Here is a 17,465-nt window from a genome sequence, read left to right as displayed (position 1 = left end):
CATTGATACTCACGATCGATCCCGGGATTGATCGAAGCAAAAATCTGCTCAGTGGACCACCCCTAAGACTGACTCTGGGATCGGTTGATCTTCGAGAGCGATCCCAGGACTGGTCTCGTCGAGCTTCACTGAATCCACCCCTGTGAGTCCGACCAACCTTGCGCTCCTAAGGTTATTTCGCTCAGGACCTTGAGGAACGGCTCCTAAGTGTTATAAGGTGCAGCTTCCTAGCCCCTTCCTTGAAGATTTTACGTGAGTTCCCCAGCCTCCTTCCTCACGCTTCTTTGCCTCCTAAATTATAAGGAGACGCTTCTTCCTTGAAAGGCCTCCTAGGTTATAGGGCCAGTACTATTGTTGGTGTTACTATTGTAAGAGGCCTCTAGTGGCTTCATAGCCCACTTTGATGGTGAAGCTAGCTTCCCCGTGTTCATGGACATTCAGAGCCTGACTCTTGGGTGTTGAATTTTGTTGTTGGTTTCACTACGATTATCGCTGGTAGTGACTTTCAAGGCTGTTCTCACTGAAGAAATCAATGGTCCGATTGCTAACTCTCTTTATTAAAGTACCACACCATGTTCGAATTGGTGTTGAGTACTATGACGAACAAGTCGTATGAAACGAGCCTCGAAACAATCTCATAGTTCTGCCCCGAATCACACAACCATCAACGTAAGGGTGAAAGTCTGCCTCACGCAACCACACTTGCATTAGAGATTTCGCAGGATGCTCTGTACCCCCTTTTATAGAAGTCAACTATAATACCACACTCGCGGTAATTTATTACTATCTGCGCCATAAGCATAGCTAACACAGTAGAGGGGACGCTTTAAGCCTTTAGCTTCACTTTACCAGCAACCTTTACACAAGGCCACTCAGCAGCGAAATTGAGAAAAACAATGTCTGGCAGCGATTTGGATCAACTTTCTATTAACACCATCCGGTAAGTCCTCACTCCAAAGCGTTTTCCTTCAAAAATTTATCGATGTGCTTGTCAGATGCACCGCAGCAGAGATGGTCCAGAAGGCCAAGTCTGGTCATCCTGGTGCCCCTATGGGCTGTGCCCCTATGGGTCATGCCCTTTATGCCCACGCTATGAAATACAACGCTGCCAATCCTCAGTGGTGGAACAGGGATCGCTTCGTCCTCTCCAACGGCCACGCCTGCGCCTTGCAGTATGTGCTTATGCATCTTGCGGGTTACAAGGATGTCGATATGGAGCAGCTGAAGAACTTCCGTCAGTTGGGTTCTAGGACTGCTGGCCATCCTGAGCGAGAGCTCTTGGAAGGCGTGGAGGTCACTACTGGCCCTCTTGGTCAGGGCATCTCCAACGCTGTTGGTCTTGCTATTGCTCAAGCTAACCTTGCTGCTACTTATAACCGTGAGGGGTATGAGATCTTCAACAACTACACCTATACTATCTGTGGTGACGGTTGCCTCGAGGAGGGTATCAGTTCCGAGGCCTGTGCTCTTGCTGGTCACTATGGCCTTGGTCACCTCATCCTGCTCTATGATGATAACCATATCACCATTGATGGTAACACGGACATTGCCTTCACTGAGGATATCACTAAGAGGTTCGAAGGTATGCAGTGGCAGGTCCTTGAGGTCGCTAAGGGTGATACTGATCTCTCTGACATCCTCGCCAAGATTGAGGAGGCCAAGAAGTGCACTGACAAGCCTACTATCATCAAGGTCCATACCACCATTGGTTATGGCTCGGCCAAGCAGGGCACGTCCAAAGTCCATGGGTCTCCCTTGGGTGACGACGATCTCGCCAATGTGAAGAGGGAGTTTGGCTTCGACCCTGAGAAGCACTTCGAGATCCCCGCTGAGGTCCGCAGTCTCTACCAGAGCGCCCTTGCTCGCGGTGAGAAGGCCAACAAGGAGTGGGACGATCTTCTCGCTAAGTTTGCCGAGGCTTACCCTGCTGAATATGCTGAGCTCGTCAGACGCTTCAAGGGAGAACTACCCATTGATTTGGACGAGTGCATTCCCAAGTATCGGCCTGGTGACAAGGCGAAGGCCACTCGTGTCACCAGTGGCGAGGTGCTTGCTGCTCTCATGGAGCGCCTCCCTGAGATCGTTGGAGGGTCAGCTGATCTGACTGCCTCCAACATGACCAATATGGGCAAATTCCCCGTCATGCAGAAGGGTGCCATGCAGAACCGCTACATGGAGTTCGGTATTCGCGAGCACGGTATGGCTGCTATCTTGAATGGTATGCACGCTTATGGTGGCTTCCTTCCATTCGGAGCCACCTTCGTCAACTTCATAGGCTACTGCTGGGGTGCTGTCAGACTCTCATGCCTCTCGAAACAACAGGTCCTCTATGTCATGACCCATGACTCCATCGATCTCGGTGAGGATGGTCCTACTCATCAGCCTATTGAGATGCTCCCCTTGTTGCGTGCTACCCCTAACATGAGCACTATCAGACCATGTGATGGCCGCGAAACCGTCGGTGCCTATATGGCCTACTTGAACAACAAGGAAGGCCCTACTACTCTCATTCTTAGTCGTTCCGGACTTCCCACCTTCGACCATTCCTCTCCTGAGGGTGCTATGAAGGGTGCTTATATTATTGATGATTTCTCTGGCAAGGGTGACAAGAAGGTCATTATCATCGCCAGTGGCACTGAGGTTCTCCAGTCTGTGGAGGCTAAAAAGCTGCTAACTGAACAGGGCGTTGATGCTCGTGTTGTGTCTATGCCCTCTTGGGATCTTTTCGAGAAGCAAATTGATGATTACAAGAAGGTTGTCTTCCCTGAGGGTGTCAAGAGGTTGATGGTTGAAGCCGCCAGTCCCCTCGGATTCGAGAGGTACGCTGATGAGTGGATTGCAATGACTACGTTTGGTGCCTCTGGTCCCGCTAAGGATGTGAAGGCCAAGTTTGGCTTTACTGCTGAGAACATTTGTGAGAGGGCTAAGAAGCTTGCCGCTTAAGGGAGCTGCTTGGCTATGATTATGCCGTTGTGGCATGTTGTTAATACTAGGGTATTATTTCAATTTCTAGTAGTTACTATTTATAGTCTGTGCTGATGTTAACGATGTTCCTTTATCGTCAACCCGCTAGTAACGCGATGTTGTTGATGACACATCCAGATCTACGACACGCAAAGAAGAAAAATCTTAACTGTCTTGTGTTGCACGTAATTTGCATCTTTCGTTGTGGGTGTCGAAGAGTAATGGGTTGGGCTACTCCAAACGACAAGGCTGCCAGATGATAATAAGAATGGTATCTCGGTCAATACCAAAGGCCCTGTCCAACGCACTCGAAAGAGAAGAAATACAGTCCGGGGGACTAATGACTACACAAGCTTTCATATCGCCACCACAATCACCGCTATTGCTCCTGTTAATCGCCCAACTCGCACCATTTGGAGAACCATCGTATACCTTGTGGGCATTCTTAGCTCGTGCATTTACACCTCCTAGCACTCCGCACTCTCCAAGTTAGAGTACATGAATCAAAAAAAAATTTCTTAAGTTCCCTCAGAATCTTCGTATTATCACGCACACACGAAGTCGACCATGACATATTCTTCCAACACCGCGCAAAATTCAATCTTCTAACCTGCATGTGTCACATAACGCTTCGATATTGAACGGTTATGAGCAACATCACTACCGCGGCATTCTGCGCGGTGACTGAGACCAGACCAGTGTTGGACTGTGACACGATACAGCACTGGTCTCTTGTCCAGCATTAAAGGAAGTGATAGCAGGGGTTGCTGAAGGTGTTGTTGAGAGCACCACTACTACAGGAACCGCCTTGATCAAAGCGGCGCTCGAAGTTATAGTTGATAACACAAGTAGTAGCTTTCAAAATGATAATGTGTCTCTCTCTACATGATACGCCAAAATTGACCTCTTATCGATTGTTGTCATTTGCCAACGCCCTCGCGATTGGCTGTGAAGAATTATTTCCTGCGGGCTTTCTTAAAACCACGCCGTAGGGAAATATGGCCCCCAAACGTAACGATGGACACCAGTCGGCCTGAGGAGAAGAAATCGCATACCGTAAATCTGGCGTATCTGGCTTACATGGTAGCTCCAGTGTAAAGGCTATCCCAAATGAAGATGCTGGCCCAGAGACCCATCAAGCAGTAGTAGCCGAGGCCGTTCTTTTCCGTCCCCTCTCTAGTGTAGTCGAAAGTGTGACAGGTTTTGGCGAAGGGCTCCTGAACGATAAATCAATTGCAGTCGTGTTGGTTGCATATTTTCTCACATCGTCCTTGTACAGAGGATTCTCAGTCTTATAGCCCCTACTAAGAACCATGCGACAAGGTGGACGGGTCGAGACCGCCATTCGACGAGCGAGTGTTGGCAGCACCATTACGATAACACCAACACGCAAAGTGCTCTTACAGCCCATAATGTCGCAAATTCACGCAAGATCGAAATCTCCGCGCACGCCCAGATCATCGATAAGGAACGCGCCTTAATCGAAAGAGCGTCACAGTAACTACGAATCTTAGAAACCGCATTGTTAACTTATTCAGAACTTAGAGGCGATCCTCGAAACGAAGTTATCGCGTATCACATATCCTCATAGCACCTATCATTCTCCACTCGGGACTTCCTTCTACTGTACACACCTGTTGGACAGGGACAGGTCACGGTCTCCATCTCCACCGCCAACTAGCCAACTAGCCCTTGCCAATCACCCTCACATAGGCTTCTTAACGAGCTGAATGGCCATAGCGACGCCCCTTCTATCGCCTGGTAGACTACCGGACCTAACCCCAGCCGCACGTGGTCCACCCGGCTTCTTCGACGCTGGCTCCCCCTTCTCGTGTAGTACTCTGCTATTCACTGCTTCGATCGGCAGCGGCGTCTTGGCTTTGCCCTCGGCCGCTAAGGACGTTGGCCTCTATCTTGGTATCTTTATATTGATGGTCGCAGGGCTCATCACAGCCATCAGTGATGCGATCCTCGGCCAAGCCGTGAGCATATCTGGCCAGAAAACCTATGGTGGTATTCTCGCGTGGAGTCTGGCGAACAGTAAAGGCAATCTTGACAGAGGCAACTATAGACTACCAGCCTTCGACGCTTTTATGACGGTGTACCAAGGAGCCGCTATTGTCACTTACCTCATTTTCCTCGGCGACTTCATTCCATCTGTCCTTCAAGCGTGGCTCCAGATTTCCCTCAGCCGTACTCTAGCCCTGGTCAGCATCGTTTACATCGTCGTATTGCCTCTCTCTGTGGGCAGCGAGATCTCCTCCTTGAGGGCAGTTGGATCCTTCAGCATCTGGGTCATGCTATCTACTGCTGTCCTCGCCTTGTGCAAAATACCATGGTCAGAGTTAGACACGGACCGACCAAATAACATGACGCCTCTCGGCTTCAACTGGCGCCAAGGTAAATCACAACAAGACTGATGCGTACACGATGTTCATCTATCTCAGTGATGCATGCCTTGTCTATGGGCACGTTCGCCTACATGAACCAAGTAAACGCAGTGTGCATCACCTCTGAGCTCCACAAACCAACACGACAACGACTAACTGCTGTATGCGGATGGGCGGCCCTCGGTCTCTTTCTATGCTATGCTACCCTCCTATCAGCAGTGTGAGCCTCCTCACCGACCCTCCTTTCCCCATCACGTCTATATGTAGATACCTAACTTTTGGCCAGGCAACCACCTCAAATTTTCTTCAGAGTTACCCCCTAGATGATGTGGCTGTAAATGCATGCCGAGTTGTAAGTGACGTGTCTCACTGGTTTTCCTCCCATGGTTTGTCTTCTTAGGCAGTCTCTCTGACACTTATATTCGCGTGTCCCCTCAATTTGTTCCCGATTACTAGCTCATTCTTTCACGCCATAGACCGGTGCCATCTAGCCAAACACGCAGGAGTGCGGATATTGTTCAACACGGTCGTCCTCACTATCTGCCTTATCACAGCGATCTGGGTGCGAACCTGTCACCATTCGTGTCACCACACATCTCTTGATAGGTCCCTGACGTTGGCTCATTCATCGGTTACGTTTCGGCTTACATGGCTACACCATTGATGATAACTATACCGGCGTTTGTCTACATCGCATGCTGCCGGGCTGAGGATGATATGCTCGCTCGAAAGGGAGTCGTCGTCGAACGGAACCTCTGTAGAAGGTAAGCCCTTTTGTCAAGGCCTTCGGGTATGTAAGTTTTTGGCTCATAGGTCAAGTCGCATGGTCATCCCAGCAATCGCCCTCTCACTCACTGTACTCTTATGGACGGCCGCCACGGTGAATATTTTTGCGAGTCAGAAGGCTTGATTAGCTCACTTCGTGACTGCGGCAATATGGAGATTATTTCGACGTTCGTATCGTGCGGCCCTTTCAGGGGTCTTAAATGCACACTTTCCCCTTACTGAATCGGCGAATGCCCTACGACTGGGTTTCTTTGGCTCATCTTTCTGTGTTGATGTTGTTATTATGGATTGCCAGGGAAGAAACTGCCAGTAGAACTATCATGAACAGTGCTGTCGATTCCGTGTACTACGGATTCGAATTCCGTATACTACGGCCCGTAAGCGTCAATTCTACCCATTTATAATTACATCTTGTCGATGGAGGAGTTTTAGCAGAGCCCCTGTGTATTACCGTCCCTGAAAAGATCCCACAGGAATCAGCATAGAGTGTATACTGGCAGATGTTCGTGTTGTGCATCGTCATAGGCAAGTCGCTCAAGGGGATGACTATAACAGATGATAGATCCATGTAAGACGATCAACATACTCCATCTTCAGTATTTTCCATCGTAGACCTCAGCTATCCGTCTCTTTTTCTCGTAGTTAGTGTGTTCTTGCCTTTTTCAGTTGCTTGGTATAATCTAGTCATATTCCGATCTTATTTCTACTCAATAAATACGTAATATGCAAATTTATCGGAACTTGGTAAGTGTATTCACTAAGCACAAGCTATTTATCTGACAGCCGGCGACAGTCATGTCATTTGGTTACTAACGACAAGTACAATATTCAAGAATGTCAATAAATACAGTGTTAAAAAACAGGGTCCACGAAGTTTAGGCACCATCTGTTTACTGCCCTCATCGATCAGCTCGAGGAGTTGGGATATGCGCCTCTCCCGGGTCTGAGCTATGCTTTCCATGGTGAAATGAAAATGATGCCCCTAGTGCGATATTGAAGTCTCCTAAACAGCGCACGGTCGAAATTGCAGTTTCTATGGGAGTATCTTGGCGCACGAATGCGCTCGCCTGAGGAGTACGAAGTTTCTGATGAATAAATAGTTGGAGTGTTCAGCAGACCTCCCTGAGTTTCAAGACCGCTCCCAGGATCGAGTTTTACATACGGAATCCAACCCTGGTAGCGCTCTTAAAGAGACTCTCAGGCAGGATTATCCTGCAAGTAGAACTGAAAGTGTGTTGTTGGTGAACTCAGGTTCCATCTTGGGGAACCCCATTTCTCACGTATTTCATTTGTTCATTCTGGAATCCTTGCTGGAATCGATTTTGAAAATCGTGTCTAGTGAACGCCAGTCGGAATTGATTCTGGAAGATTTTCAACTTTCAACATCGTGTTTATTGAACACGACTTCAGGAACGATTCCGAAAATCGATTTTGAGAATCGATTCCAGCATCGCACACAGCCTTGTCTATTGAACGGACGACGGGTCTTCCCAGTGCTAACTCAAAAGTGTCGTTGTCTACGGAGTTAAGCCTTAGAGAATGATAGTGATATTAAACTTAATAGAGCTACTATCAACATCATAAACCGATAATCGTTTAATAATCCCGCAACGGAGGCACGTGTACAAAGCGGTGGGCGCTTTACCTATACGTGCCAACGGAGCGATCGATGTCATGTTTGGCAAAAAGGAGACTGTCTGCAATGAAAAGGCCTTTCCGATGGCTTGCTGCAGTAAACCCAAACCGCAACCTCAATATATACTTCATCATCATCATCAGCAGCAGCAGCCACGGGCATGCAGAATCGAGGCAAGAGAAGACAATGATAATGACGATGCGACATACAACAACCCTCCAGTTGTTGGTGTATCACAACGCTCTGGGTAGCGATATGTATCTGAAGATGACACTACCTGAGATCTCTACCGCCTGGACCCCTTCGGAATCATCATAGATGGAGGTATGCGTTGAATATCAGCAGGATATTACTGCCCAGAATAATACACAGTGAAACGTAGTAAACCCACAAATCACAGATGGGTTACATTATAAGTGAAATGGACCGCGGTAGTCTTGGACACACTACTTAGCGTTGATATATATGTTTACAGGCTACACTACACACGACTGGGCGTAGAACTGTACAAAAACTACCAACAAGAGGTTCCTTATTGTCACTAACGCGTAATTGACAGCGCACTCCTCTTCCACCTACTCGTTTTCGTATCCAATCCCAACACATAAGAGAATCATGAGCAGCGCCGTGACATGGACGAACCTATATGCATAGTAAATCAGCCTTCAGAGCAGAATGGAAAATTGATACATGCCGGGTTTGAACTTGGGATTTGGCTGGGTCTCCGTATCGAAGATACGATCCCAAAGCCTCAAAATTGGGGCGTAGTTCTTCTGACTTCTCTCGGAGTGATGTAAGTCATGAAGCTGAATAATAGACATGAAAAATCGACCCGCGATAAATCACAATTCACCCCTACAGGTGCGCCTCCACCGAGTTCGAAGGGCCACAGATTGAACGGTGACCACCTACGAATCACAGTGAGATTTCCTTACACTCAACGAGCAGTAATACCATGTGTTGTGACCACTGTGCTCTTCGAGGAGCCAGGCCACCCAAATGAAAGCGAATATGCTCAAAGTCAACCAGTGGTGACCCATGAAGATGGGATACCAGAAGTAGACTACCAGACTACAGGTCTGAAAGGAACTAATCGTTATAGTCGCTAGTGGTCCACGCCTACATGTTCAATGGGGTGAAGGACGACACCGCTCCAGCTATATGGTTCATAGTACTGATGATGAACACTGTGGATGTTACGATACACCCACGGGGATGTGGAGCATACGATGGTACCAGTACGTGCCGGAATCACCGATGATCTGAGCTCATCGTGAGTAGAAGGTGAGTTTGACAGTAACCTTACGAATGACATTGTGATGTCACTAAAGGCCTCCCATAGTGTTGGGGCCTCAGCCGGAAGGCTAACGTGGTAGCTCGTCATGGCAATACCAAAGCTCATCATCAGCGTGAACCCGATGGACTGTCCGCAGTAAAACTAAGCCAATGTTGGACATGGAGAACTCACTTGGAAGACTGTCTGGAAGAGCAGGGTTCCGACGGTCGGCCATCTCGAGGGCTGAAGGATGCGATGAGGAAGAAGAACGACCACGACACGTAGGCGACGGCAGCGGCGGACCAACCTGAATCTTAGTCTCCATGAATTTGGGTATATCATAGAATAAAGTGTAGTATGTGCAGATGGCAATATAAGCAGCAGTAGCGACAACCTGAGATGGTGATACCATTGACAGTTCGACTCGATGGTGTCACCCCTGGGAAGAGGAAGTGGGAGACCAGATGAAGGTCCCTCCACTGCTCCAAATCCAACAGTTGATCCCAGAGTGGTTGCAGGACCAGAGGACGGCCCGATGGCGACGTAAGAATAGAGACGTCGATCATCCAAAAGCAACTATGCTGGTGATACCCCAATCTCGGACGACCTTAACCCGCTAATTGTAACCAGGCTCCACGTAGTAGCAAGAATAGCCCATTCAACACAAGCCCGTCACGATACGATTGTGACAACAACAACAACATCATAGCATCGTTATACAACATCACGATAAGATAGGAACATGGCGTTTTCCCCTTCGTCGGCTCCTGGTCCAAGAAGTATCCATTCTATCCGTCTTCCACCTCGGGTCTATCAACGGTGTAGACGGCCTCCGTCGGATGAGCTTAGACCCATCACCAGCAACTTCACCAGAATATATAAAGTGATCATCATAAGCCATTGCAGTCTCAGGAGCTACCCGACGTCCCCTCATCACAGGAATCGAATTGACCGTACCAAAGGTTTCAAAGTGGTCCCGTCGGCCCTTGACCATAGCATCGCTATAAAACCTCTTAGACGGTCGAAGCTCCTTCTCAGAACGCCAACTATCAACCCAGCCCTCCTGAAGGGGCGTGCCCATCCTCCTGTGTCCAGGCACGTCTTCCCACTTGGGCACACCCAGCGATTCGAAATGGTCATCAACCAGAGTGCTGCCGTTACCACCATGTCGCTTCTCAGGGTCAATGAATGCTGGTCTGTCTGAAACTCCTGGTAGGAGCATATGATCAACCCAGCCCTCCTGGTCCGCTGACCCTCCCAGCTTCCCCTTCGCCATCGCCTCGACCTTAGGCGCCACGACCATGTCGAAATCATCGTGCCAACCCTCTTGTGTGGGCGAGCCGTGCAACTTCACTTTGGGAACGTCCTTAATCTTCGGCTCCAGACTACACTGCAAATGGTCATGCCAGCCTTCCTGAGTGGCCCCATGGTGGAGTCGGCTACCCCCACCAACATCATGATGAGCATCACTCTGAGCCGTACCAATATCATCGAAATGGTCATGATACCCAGCTACCGTGGGCGAGTAATGTAACCTACCTCCTACCCTTGGACCCACCCCGACCCCACCCCCACATGCCGCTGTAGGGGGCTGCTGATCGTCCTGAGTGGTGGCATCATCGACGATTGGAGATACGACTACAGCCTGCTCTTCTTCTTGTTGCATGGCCTCTCGAGAGACGTCATCTATGGCTCCCAGTGTTATCGTACCCCTCAGGGCCGTCCACGTGTTCCTCGTCTTCATCTTGCCCCTAGCCTTCTCTCTTGGTGTGACACTCATCCCCTGTGTCACCATGTGACTGGTCATCCAAGGCGGAAGAGCTACGCCCGTCACCGTCCCGGAAACCTCTTGCCCGGACACACCCTCATTGTGTGAGGCTTCTTGAAAGATATGAGTGGGGACGTGATCACTTGCATCAATCTCGGCGGGCACCACGATAGACCCCGATCGTGGTGGAATACACTGTAGTTCCTGAACGTTCAACATAACAGCTCCAAGCCAAGCCATGTCGATAGTAATTCAAAAGACTTCAGAACAGACCTCGAGGAGCCGACAGAACAGTAGGGGGATATGCACATGGTCAACTACATGTGTTGGTGACTATATGAAAATTGCTAGGGAAATTTCCGGTTCTTGCACACATATTCCCGAATTCCTATACTTAGTGAGAGAACTCCTGAGCTCAGCTGAGGGAAGCGAACATAAATCCCAACACTGCAATAGGAGTTCACATGTAGGATGCGCGAGTGATGAATACCATACTCATACGGTTATGAAAATTATGATAAAACGTTTTTGAATGACCACACCTTGAACTGGCTATACGATATCGACTACTATCATATCAATCCCTCAGTGTATAACCAACATACCACTCGTCCACTGCATCTCACCTCAATGTCAGCAGCCAAACGACTGGACATCTCCCACCGTGAAGGGTTATAGATGCTCCTAGGATATCCAAAGTCCGATGCATTTCTATCGCACAAGTATGCCTGCAATTCCAGAATCCACCTGAATACACGTCGACGATGCCGTCCAACCTCACTACTCTATATACTTACCTTATCGCTCCTATGTTACTCCTGGGTATCCTGGAACACTTCAGATGAGGTCCAACCAAAGACCTCAAGTCCTTCGCACGTTGTTGAATCGTGCTCCCCTTGAGAGGCTCCAGCTGGTCATACCTATACACGATACCGCATTCCTCCTCCTCCTCCTCTACAGTAGTGATGGTGCTATCACGTCCACAACTTTATCGATCTTCCTTTCCACGTTACTCTAGTCTCAACTTTGTCACTTGAATGGGCGCACGGCGATGAGGAAGGGCGGACCTCAGTCATGGTGAGAGAACATCTGACTGACCATAGCGGATCCTCAACACTACAATGCTAGTGATGATAACTAAACCATGGGAAAGTCTGAGATCAATCCTGATGCTTGCGATGCAGGTACGGAGTCGGAAGGGCTACAGACATCAAGATTAGAGAGCTCGTCACAAGACAGATGCCTCGAGCCCATGCCCAGGGTAGACATCTGAACAAACCACCAATGATAACAACATCCAATGAGGGCTAGTATCATCGACCCTTATAATAAAAACTTGAGCTTTTTTTACCTCTCTTCATAGGCGATGGCGCTGCTAAGCATGACCACGAATAGTAAGGTTACATGAACATACCTATTTTTGAGGAACTTATCTCATCGAGTGTTTTCAACACTGTATGCTTACTTTCCACATGGAGAATGCTCACTTGGTATCGCTGTGTTGAACAGAATATCCCACCCATTGAATATGAACGAGAAATTCTTACGTGTGTTAGTTGAATGATGAAGGTCATGTACCTGTGAGAGACACTACTACTACTACTACTACTACTACTACTACTACTACTACTACTACTACTACCACCACTACCACTACTACTACTACTACTACTACTACTACTACTACTACTACTACTACTACTACTACTGCTACTACCACTACTACTACTACTACTACTACTACTACTACTACTACTACTACTACTACTACTACTACTACTACTACTACTACTACTACTATTACCGCAGCTCCACCTCCGAGATTAAACGGAAGTAGGTTGTAGGGTGCCCACCTGAGAGGGTGCACTACAAGTAATATATACTGGGGGCGAAGCAGACAACACTGACTACCACCAGTAGGACATATGCACATGGACAGATACATGTGTTAGTAACTACCCAAAAATCCGGAGAAAATTTTGGAAATTTTTCTAGTTCCTGTTCGTTTCTATCCGAGTTCGTAAAGAAACTCATATAATCAGCTTTGGAAACTCCTGAGCTGAGGAAAGCGAACATATATTCCTACTCCAACACTGCTTACCACACATCATGACCACTGTGCTCTTCGATCAAGTTTAGCGTCCATATAAATGTAAAGGCATTCACTGTTAGCCAATGACATTGGAACAACCAAGGATACCATATGTTACATGCCACCACGCAGATCTACCAGCAGGCCGACATTACTTGTGTATAACACAGAGGAGTTGAACTCACATCTTCCATAGGGTGTAGGATGCCTCCTGCCCAGCTGTACACAGCGCGATAGCCATGATGAACACCGTGGACATTACGTAGTAAGAAAGGTACTGCGTGCATCCACCTATGATACCAATAAATGCAGAAATCGCCGACAACCTGAGAGATCACCACAAATGATACCATCGCGTCGTGGGGGAGAGCATCTTCTCACAAGGCAAGCCATAAGCTCCTTTGTGAACTGCAACAGACTGGGAGCCTCTTTCACCAGATGTACATGTGTGTCAAGATAGTAAAATAAGAAACCATTCATCACGACGTAAATAGTTGTCTGAAAACAAGGGTCTCTGTCGCCGTAGCATGTTAACCTATCTGGACCTGGGGAATCGAAGCAATAATGATATCCCTCGTCGTAGGCCACTTGGACGGCTGAATGGGAGGGGGGGAATTTCTGTTGGAGAGGGAATCTCATCTTTGTGAACCTCACTTGAATCTTCGTCCTCATCATGCGAGGTATATCATAGAAAAAGGTGAAATAAAGACATACCAGAACGAAGGCTACACTTGCCCAGATCTGAGGAGACCCAAGGTTCGATTCCTAGGCTCGACATTTCTATCTTACCGATGGAAAGATGATATGCGACACAACGTGCATATCTCCCCACTGGTCAACGGCTCGTACTTCATCCCATACACCTTGCAACAGAACTTCAGGCGGACTAGGCAAGTCGGTGGTGGATACCATCATTGCGACCAGAACTATAAACACACTTGTATAATAGTCGCAACACAAGCCGTTTACAATGAACGTATAGTGACAAATACACTTTAAGTAGTTGTCAACGTCGTGCTTGCCATATCCTATTGAATAGAAACGTGGAGTACCCGAGTCCGTAGATATGACGGTTTCGACCTCATCATGTTCTAACCCAACTCGAAAGGGTACGCCATCTTGCATCTGCGGAAGTACCCTCTCCGAGAATCGACCCCGGAGCCTTTAGTTTGAACGATCCTAGATACTCAACGAACACATCTCGACTTCTTACATATCTTTACTCCGAATTCTTCCCTGTGCGCGACACAATCATCCACTCTACCTTGGCCCGCGTACTCAATCGACTCACGTCGAAGGATCCTTCCGAATGGTCGAGGAATCAATACTTCGCGACGACACCTTTTTACACCACCAAAACCGTTTCGTACAAAAGTACAAAAGTAAAAGCACGCGGAGTACTGCACACATACAGTTCACGATGTGTATGCGTGCAGACCGCACAGATATATCGACATAAGGATAATAGATCTCATCAACACACAAACTTCACATCATCTCTCAGGTGGTAGCCCCATCGTAGCGAGTTCTCCCTCAGCACAAGGAGGAAAGGTGAGACCATCAGCAACAACAACCACCGAAAAGAGACTATCCCTCAGACCTGGGGATGTGCATAAAGAACTACTTGTGAGGAACAGTGGTAGAACCTGCGCCCTACATGTGACTAGCGCGGTGCTCTACCGTTTGCCACGTTAGAATAATATTATTCTTAGCCCGGGTGGGGGCTTGCAAGTTGCAACTGCAAGCTCTTGAAACTACGGGTGGGCCACCTGTGTGGTTGGCCCACTTGTCGAAACACTTGTTACCTGGCTCGCAGCACTTCAGGAGGGTAGAACTTAGCGCCAAGGGAAGCACATGAACATATAGACGATTGTTTATTACTTATACCCCTATCAAATGTGGCATGGCATCATACTTGTGTATATGCGGCAACGACCTCGGTATCAGAAACATAACACTTCGAAATGCTTGCTGGAAATCATTTCCTTTTCGGGCATTTCCCGGAAATGTCTCGTCTGCCCAACATAATCTTGTATTCTCGCTGTCTCCTCAATTCTCGAGCAACTATCTTACCTCAGATTTCGAAGCAATTCCAGAAAGGGCTTCTACCCATGACTCGCCAGTGTTGGAATATATGCTCGCCTTCCTCAGCTCAGCTGAGGAATTCCATGAAGCATAGAAGTTTACATACGAATTCGGCGAGGAGTGTTCAGAAATCGGCAATAATTCTCTCAAATTTTCTCATAATTTTTTCATACTGTCACCAACACATGTAGTTCGTCATGTGCATCTTCCCTGGCAGCCCTCATCATGTAGGGTACCAGAGCTCGTGAACTGTCATGGAACATTTAAGTGTCCTCTTTGCTATGTCCTTATCATTCGGTGGTGGTGGCTACCCGGCTCGTCACGACATTTCCCATCATTTCAATACATGTTTGAACACCACTCACGGTCTCTATGTGGGTGGAATCTACAATGATCCGTATTGACACTATCATCACCTCATTCGTGTCATATCTCGCGCTAAGATACTTCCCAAGATTCACTCGAATTCCCATAACGTGGCGAGATGAACTCCTACGAGCCGGCGCTGATAGTACGCCCCCTCAATACTGAGGTAACCACTCGTTCATTCAGATGCCGAAACTCGAGGTCGCAGCCTATTCCGAAACGACTTAGCCAGTAAACGATGCGAGTCCCCTCTACCCAGATCGAAGAACGAAGGCCTCGACACTGCAAGGGGAATGTGGGCCAGCTCCCGACCCCGCTCGTTTGCAGTAAGTAACTCTCCATCACACCTTATTGCAGTTATCGTCGATGCAGTTATCACGTTGCAACACTACCCCTCATATGTAGCCTCTACTCCTGATGTGCTATTGTCAATGAACACGACTTGTATTAGAAGATTTCAATATGAGAGAACAATATCTTCCTTGGGGACTTCTCGAACACACGTTTTCGATAGAATGAACCATAATAACTCGAGTGGACATGGAACGTCGTGAAGCGATTCACGGATTTTCACAACCACATCCTAACTTGCATTATCGTGTCGATGAGAAGAAAAACACATTAATCTCTCGAACTACGCTGAGATGATATTGGATATTCGCGCCTCTAAAAACAAGCGTGCGTCAAGTACACATTTACACTGTATCACTAATAAGCTCTAGACTGTGCAACAAAACATTACTGACCGGGAAACAGGATCAGCACGAGCGATGTCATGTCGGTGTAGGGGATCGATACTCCGGGCTCCTTCACATAAGCAGGAAGTTACTTTCATAGTCTCACGACGACAAGTGCTGGTGGGTCTACACGGTACACCACATGGGCAAGTCGGGGAGAAGTGTGTAATCGAGCGGAGGACTTATCTTCACACAACCAGCCGGATGACAGACAGAGCATGTACAGTCAACCCTGTCCCATGACATGAATCCACAAGTGCATTTTGCACTATGGACGTATCTCGTGGATGATGATGCCGAGGTTGTTATACGGTGTAACATACCGATGCTGGCAGTAGACAAATACTCCAAGTTTCAAAACCCCCTTATTGAAGTCTATACTCATATACTCATTGCAGGTTCTTGATGAGGAACTGAAGACGAGGATCTCAAAGCATTTCTTGTTCGTAGGAACGTTGGAATTCCACTGGAGCGACCGAACAAAAGTCCTCCCTACATGTCTATCAGTGGCGTATCTCGTCCTGTGCGCCAGGGGGGGGCAGGATAGGGGCGAGCTAAGACCACAGAGGGTCCTACTAAATTCTTTTATTTTTTCGTTTTGGAAAGTTTCACTCCGAAATTACCATTTATTAAAAAATGTTACTGCGCATGCGTGTAGATTGCGCAATGTACATGCGTGCGTGTTCATTGACACTTAAAGTACTCCATTGTAAACTTGCGAAATGTCCTCCTCATCCAGCTCTGCTCAATCTGCCTTTGCCGTGATGATGAAGCGCGTCCGTGAAGGTCAGGAGCCTTTGGAAGGCTCTAAGCGCGCTAGGCCTGCTGGTAACCCGAGTGGCGAGGTACCCGCCGATATTGCTGAGTCCAAGTCCGGTGAGCCCTTGCAACCTAAGGCCGGCTTTTTACCGAACGCACAAGGGCGTCCATTCCAAGCTGACTGGTATGTTGGTAATCCTTGGCTCGAGTGGAGCAGATCTACCGATAAGGCATACTGCTTCGCCTGCCGTTTCTTTTACCCACCAGCAGCTGCCGGTTTCGGTCCGCCAAATGGCTCGTTCGTGTCCTCTGGCTTCAGTAACTTCAAGAAGGGCGTTGAAAAACTGAACGCTCATAAGGCTAGCGCCGGTCACAAGGAGGCGATGGTGAGGTGGGCAACGTGGAAGGCTGCTGCAGAGAAAGAACAATCGGTCTCGGCTCTTCTTGCCAAACACGACGAGAGTACCTTATTGGAGAATCGTATGTACATCAAGACCGTTTGCAAGGCCTTGTTGTTCTGCTCCTTCCAGAATGTAGCTTTTCGAGGTCACTCTGAGGAAGCTACCTCTGTTAATCAGGGTAACTTTCGGGAGCTCATGAAACTGA

General features: G+C 48.1%; 8 protein-coding genes across 9 annotated transcripts in view; 3 read left to right on the top strand and 5 right to left on the bottom strand.

The window, feature by feature from the left end:
- Positions 1–896: 896 nt before the first annotated feature.
- On the top strand, positions 897–2,943 carry Pmar_PMAR020596 (transketolase, putative; the record flags this gene model as incomplete). The annotated part of the gene is made up of 2 exons (XM_002775572.1): positions 897–940; positions 996–2,943. The coding sequence occupies 2 exons, from the start codon at positions 897–899 to the stop codon at positions 2,941–2,943; spliced, it is 1,992 nt and encodes a 663-aa protein (XP_002775618.1).
- Positions 2,944–3,939: 996 nt separating this feature from the next.
- Positions 3,940–4,279, bottom strand: Pmar_PMAR020595 (hypothetical protein; the record flags this gene model as incomplete). The annotated part of the gene is made up of 3 exons (XM_002775571.1): positions 3,940–3,997; positions 4,045–4,181; positions 4,229–4,279. The coding sequence occupies 3 exons, from the start codon at positions 4,277–4,279 to the stop codon at positions 3,940–3,942; spliced, it is 246 nt and encodes an 81-aa protein (XP_002775617.1).
- A 396-nt stretch (positions 4,280–4,675) lies between these two features.
- On the top strand, positions 4,676–6,371 carry Pmar_PMAR020594 (vacuolar amino acid transporter, putative). The gene is made up of 6 exons (XM_002775570.1): positions 4,676–5,364; positions 5,412–5,574; positions 5,622–5,706; positions 5,755–5,916; positions 5,961–6,118; positions 6,168–6,371. Exons 1-6 carry the CDS (start codon positions 4,695–4,697, stop codon positions 6,262–6,264), a joined length of 1,335 nt encoding a protein of 444 aa, XP_002775616.1. The 5' UTR covers positions 4,676–4,694; the 3' UTR covers positions 6,265–6,371.
- Pmar_PMAR020593 (hypothetical protein) lies at positions 6,270–6,443 on the bottom strand (the record flags this gene model as incomplete). The annotated part of the gene is made up of 1 exon (XM_002775569.1): positions 6,270–6,443. A coding segment is annotated over one exon (174 nt), but the record flags the coding sequence as incomplete, so codon positions are not given.
- Positions 6,444–7,654: 1,211 nt separating this feature from the next.
- Positions 7,655–9,117, bottom strand: Pmar_PMAR020592 (hypothetical protein). Its single transcript, XM_002775568.1, has 7 exons — positions 9,083–9,117; positions 8,900–9,038; positions 8,731–8,855; positions 8,636–8,684; positions 8,467–8,582; positions 8,356–8,418; positions 7,655–8,037 (listed from the first exon to the last, which is right to left on the bottom strand). The coding sequence occupies exons 3-7, from the start codon at positions 8,814–8,816 to the stop codon at positions 8,010–8,012; spliced, it is 342 nt and encodes a 113-aa protein (XP_002775614.1). The 5' UTR covers positions 8,817–8,855; positions 8,900–9,038; positions 9,083–9,117; the 3' UTR covers positions 7,655–8,009.
- Positions 9,118–9,776: 659 nt separating this feature from the next.
- Positions 9,777–11,060, bottom strand: Pmar_PMAR020591 (hypothetical protein; the record flags this gene model as incomplete). Its single annotated transcript, XM_002775567.1, has 1 exon — positions 9,777–11,060. The coding sequence occupies one exon, from the start codon at positions 11,058–11,060 to the stop codon at positions 9,777–9,779; it is 1,284 nt and encodes a 427-aa protein (XP_002775613.1).
- An 891-nt stretch (positions 11,061–11,951) lies between these two features.
- On the bottom strand, positions 11,952–13,840 carry Pmar_PMAR020590 (Cholesterol 25-hydroxylase, putative). Of its 2 annotated transcripts, XM_002775565.1 has the most exons (10): positions 13,702–13,832; positions 13,567–13,653; positions 13,458–13,508; positions 13,294–13,410; positions 13,098–13,238; positions 12,922–13,046; positions 12,625–12,673; positions 12,286–12,398; positions 12,172–12,234; positions 11,980–12,089 (listed from the first exon to the last, which is right to left on the bottom strand). In XM_002775565.1, the coding sequence occupies exons 1-10, from the start codon at positions 13,825–13,827 to the stop codon at positions 11,981–11,983; spliced, it is 981 nt and encodes a 326-aa protein (XP_002775611.1). In that variant the 5' UTR covers positions 13,828–13,832; the 3' UTR covers position 11,980. The 2 variants fall into 2 exon arrangements, with proteins under 2 accessions (XP_002775612.1, XP_002775611.1); XM_002775566.1 differs by lacking the exon at positions 12,172–12,234 and having other exon boundaries at positions 11,952–12,089; positions 12,368–12,398; positions 13,702–13,840.
- A 2,982-nt stretch (positions 13,841–16,822) lies between these two features.
- The window catches only part of Pmar_PMAR020589 (hypothetical protein), a gene marked incomplete at both ends in the record, with an annotated part of 900 nt that continues 257 nt past the window's right edge, over positions 16,823–17,465 (top strand). Inside the window, one exon of the mRNA XM_002775564.1 lies at positions 16,823–17,465. Coding sequence (XP_002775610.1) covers positions 16,823–17,465 — 643 coding nt within the window.

Source organism: Perkinsus marinus, assembly GCF_000006405.1.
Source record: "Perkinsus marinus ATCC 50983 genomic scaffold scf_1104296955874, whole genome shotgun sequence".
Lineage (NCBI taxonomy): Eukaryota > Perkinsozoa > Perkinsida > Perkinsidae > Perkinsus > Perkinsus marinus.
This window is presented reverse-complemented; position numbering and strand designations above follow the sequence as displayed.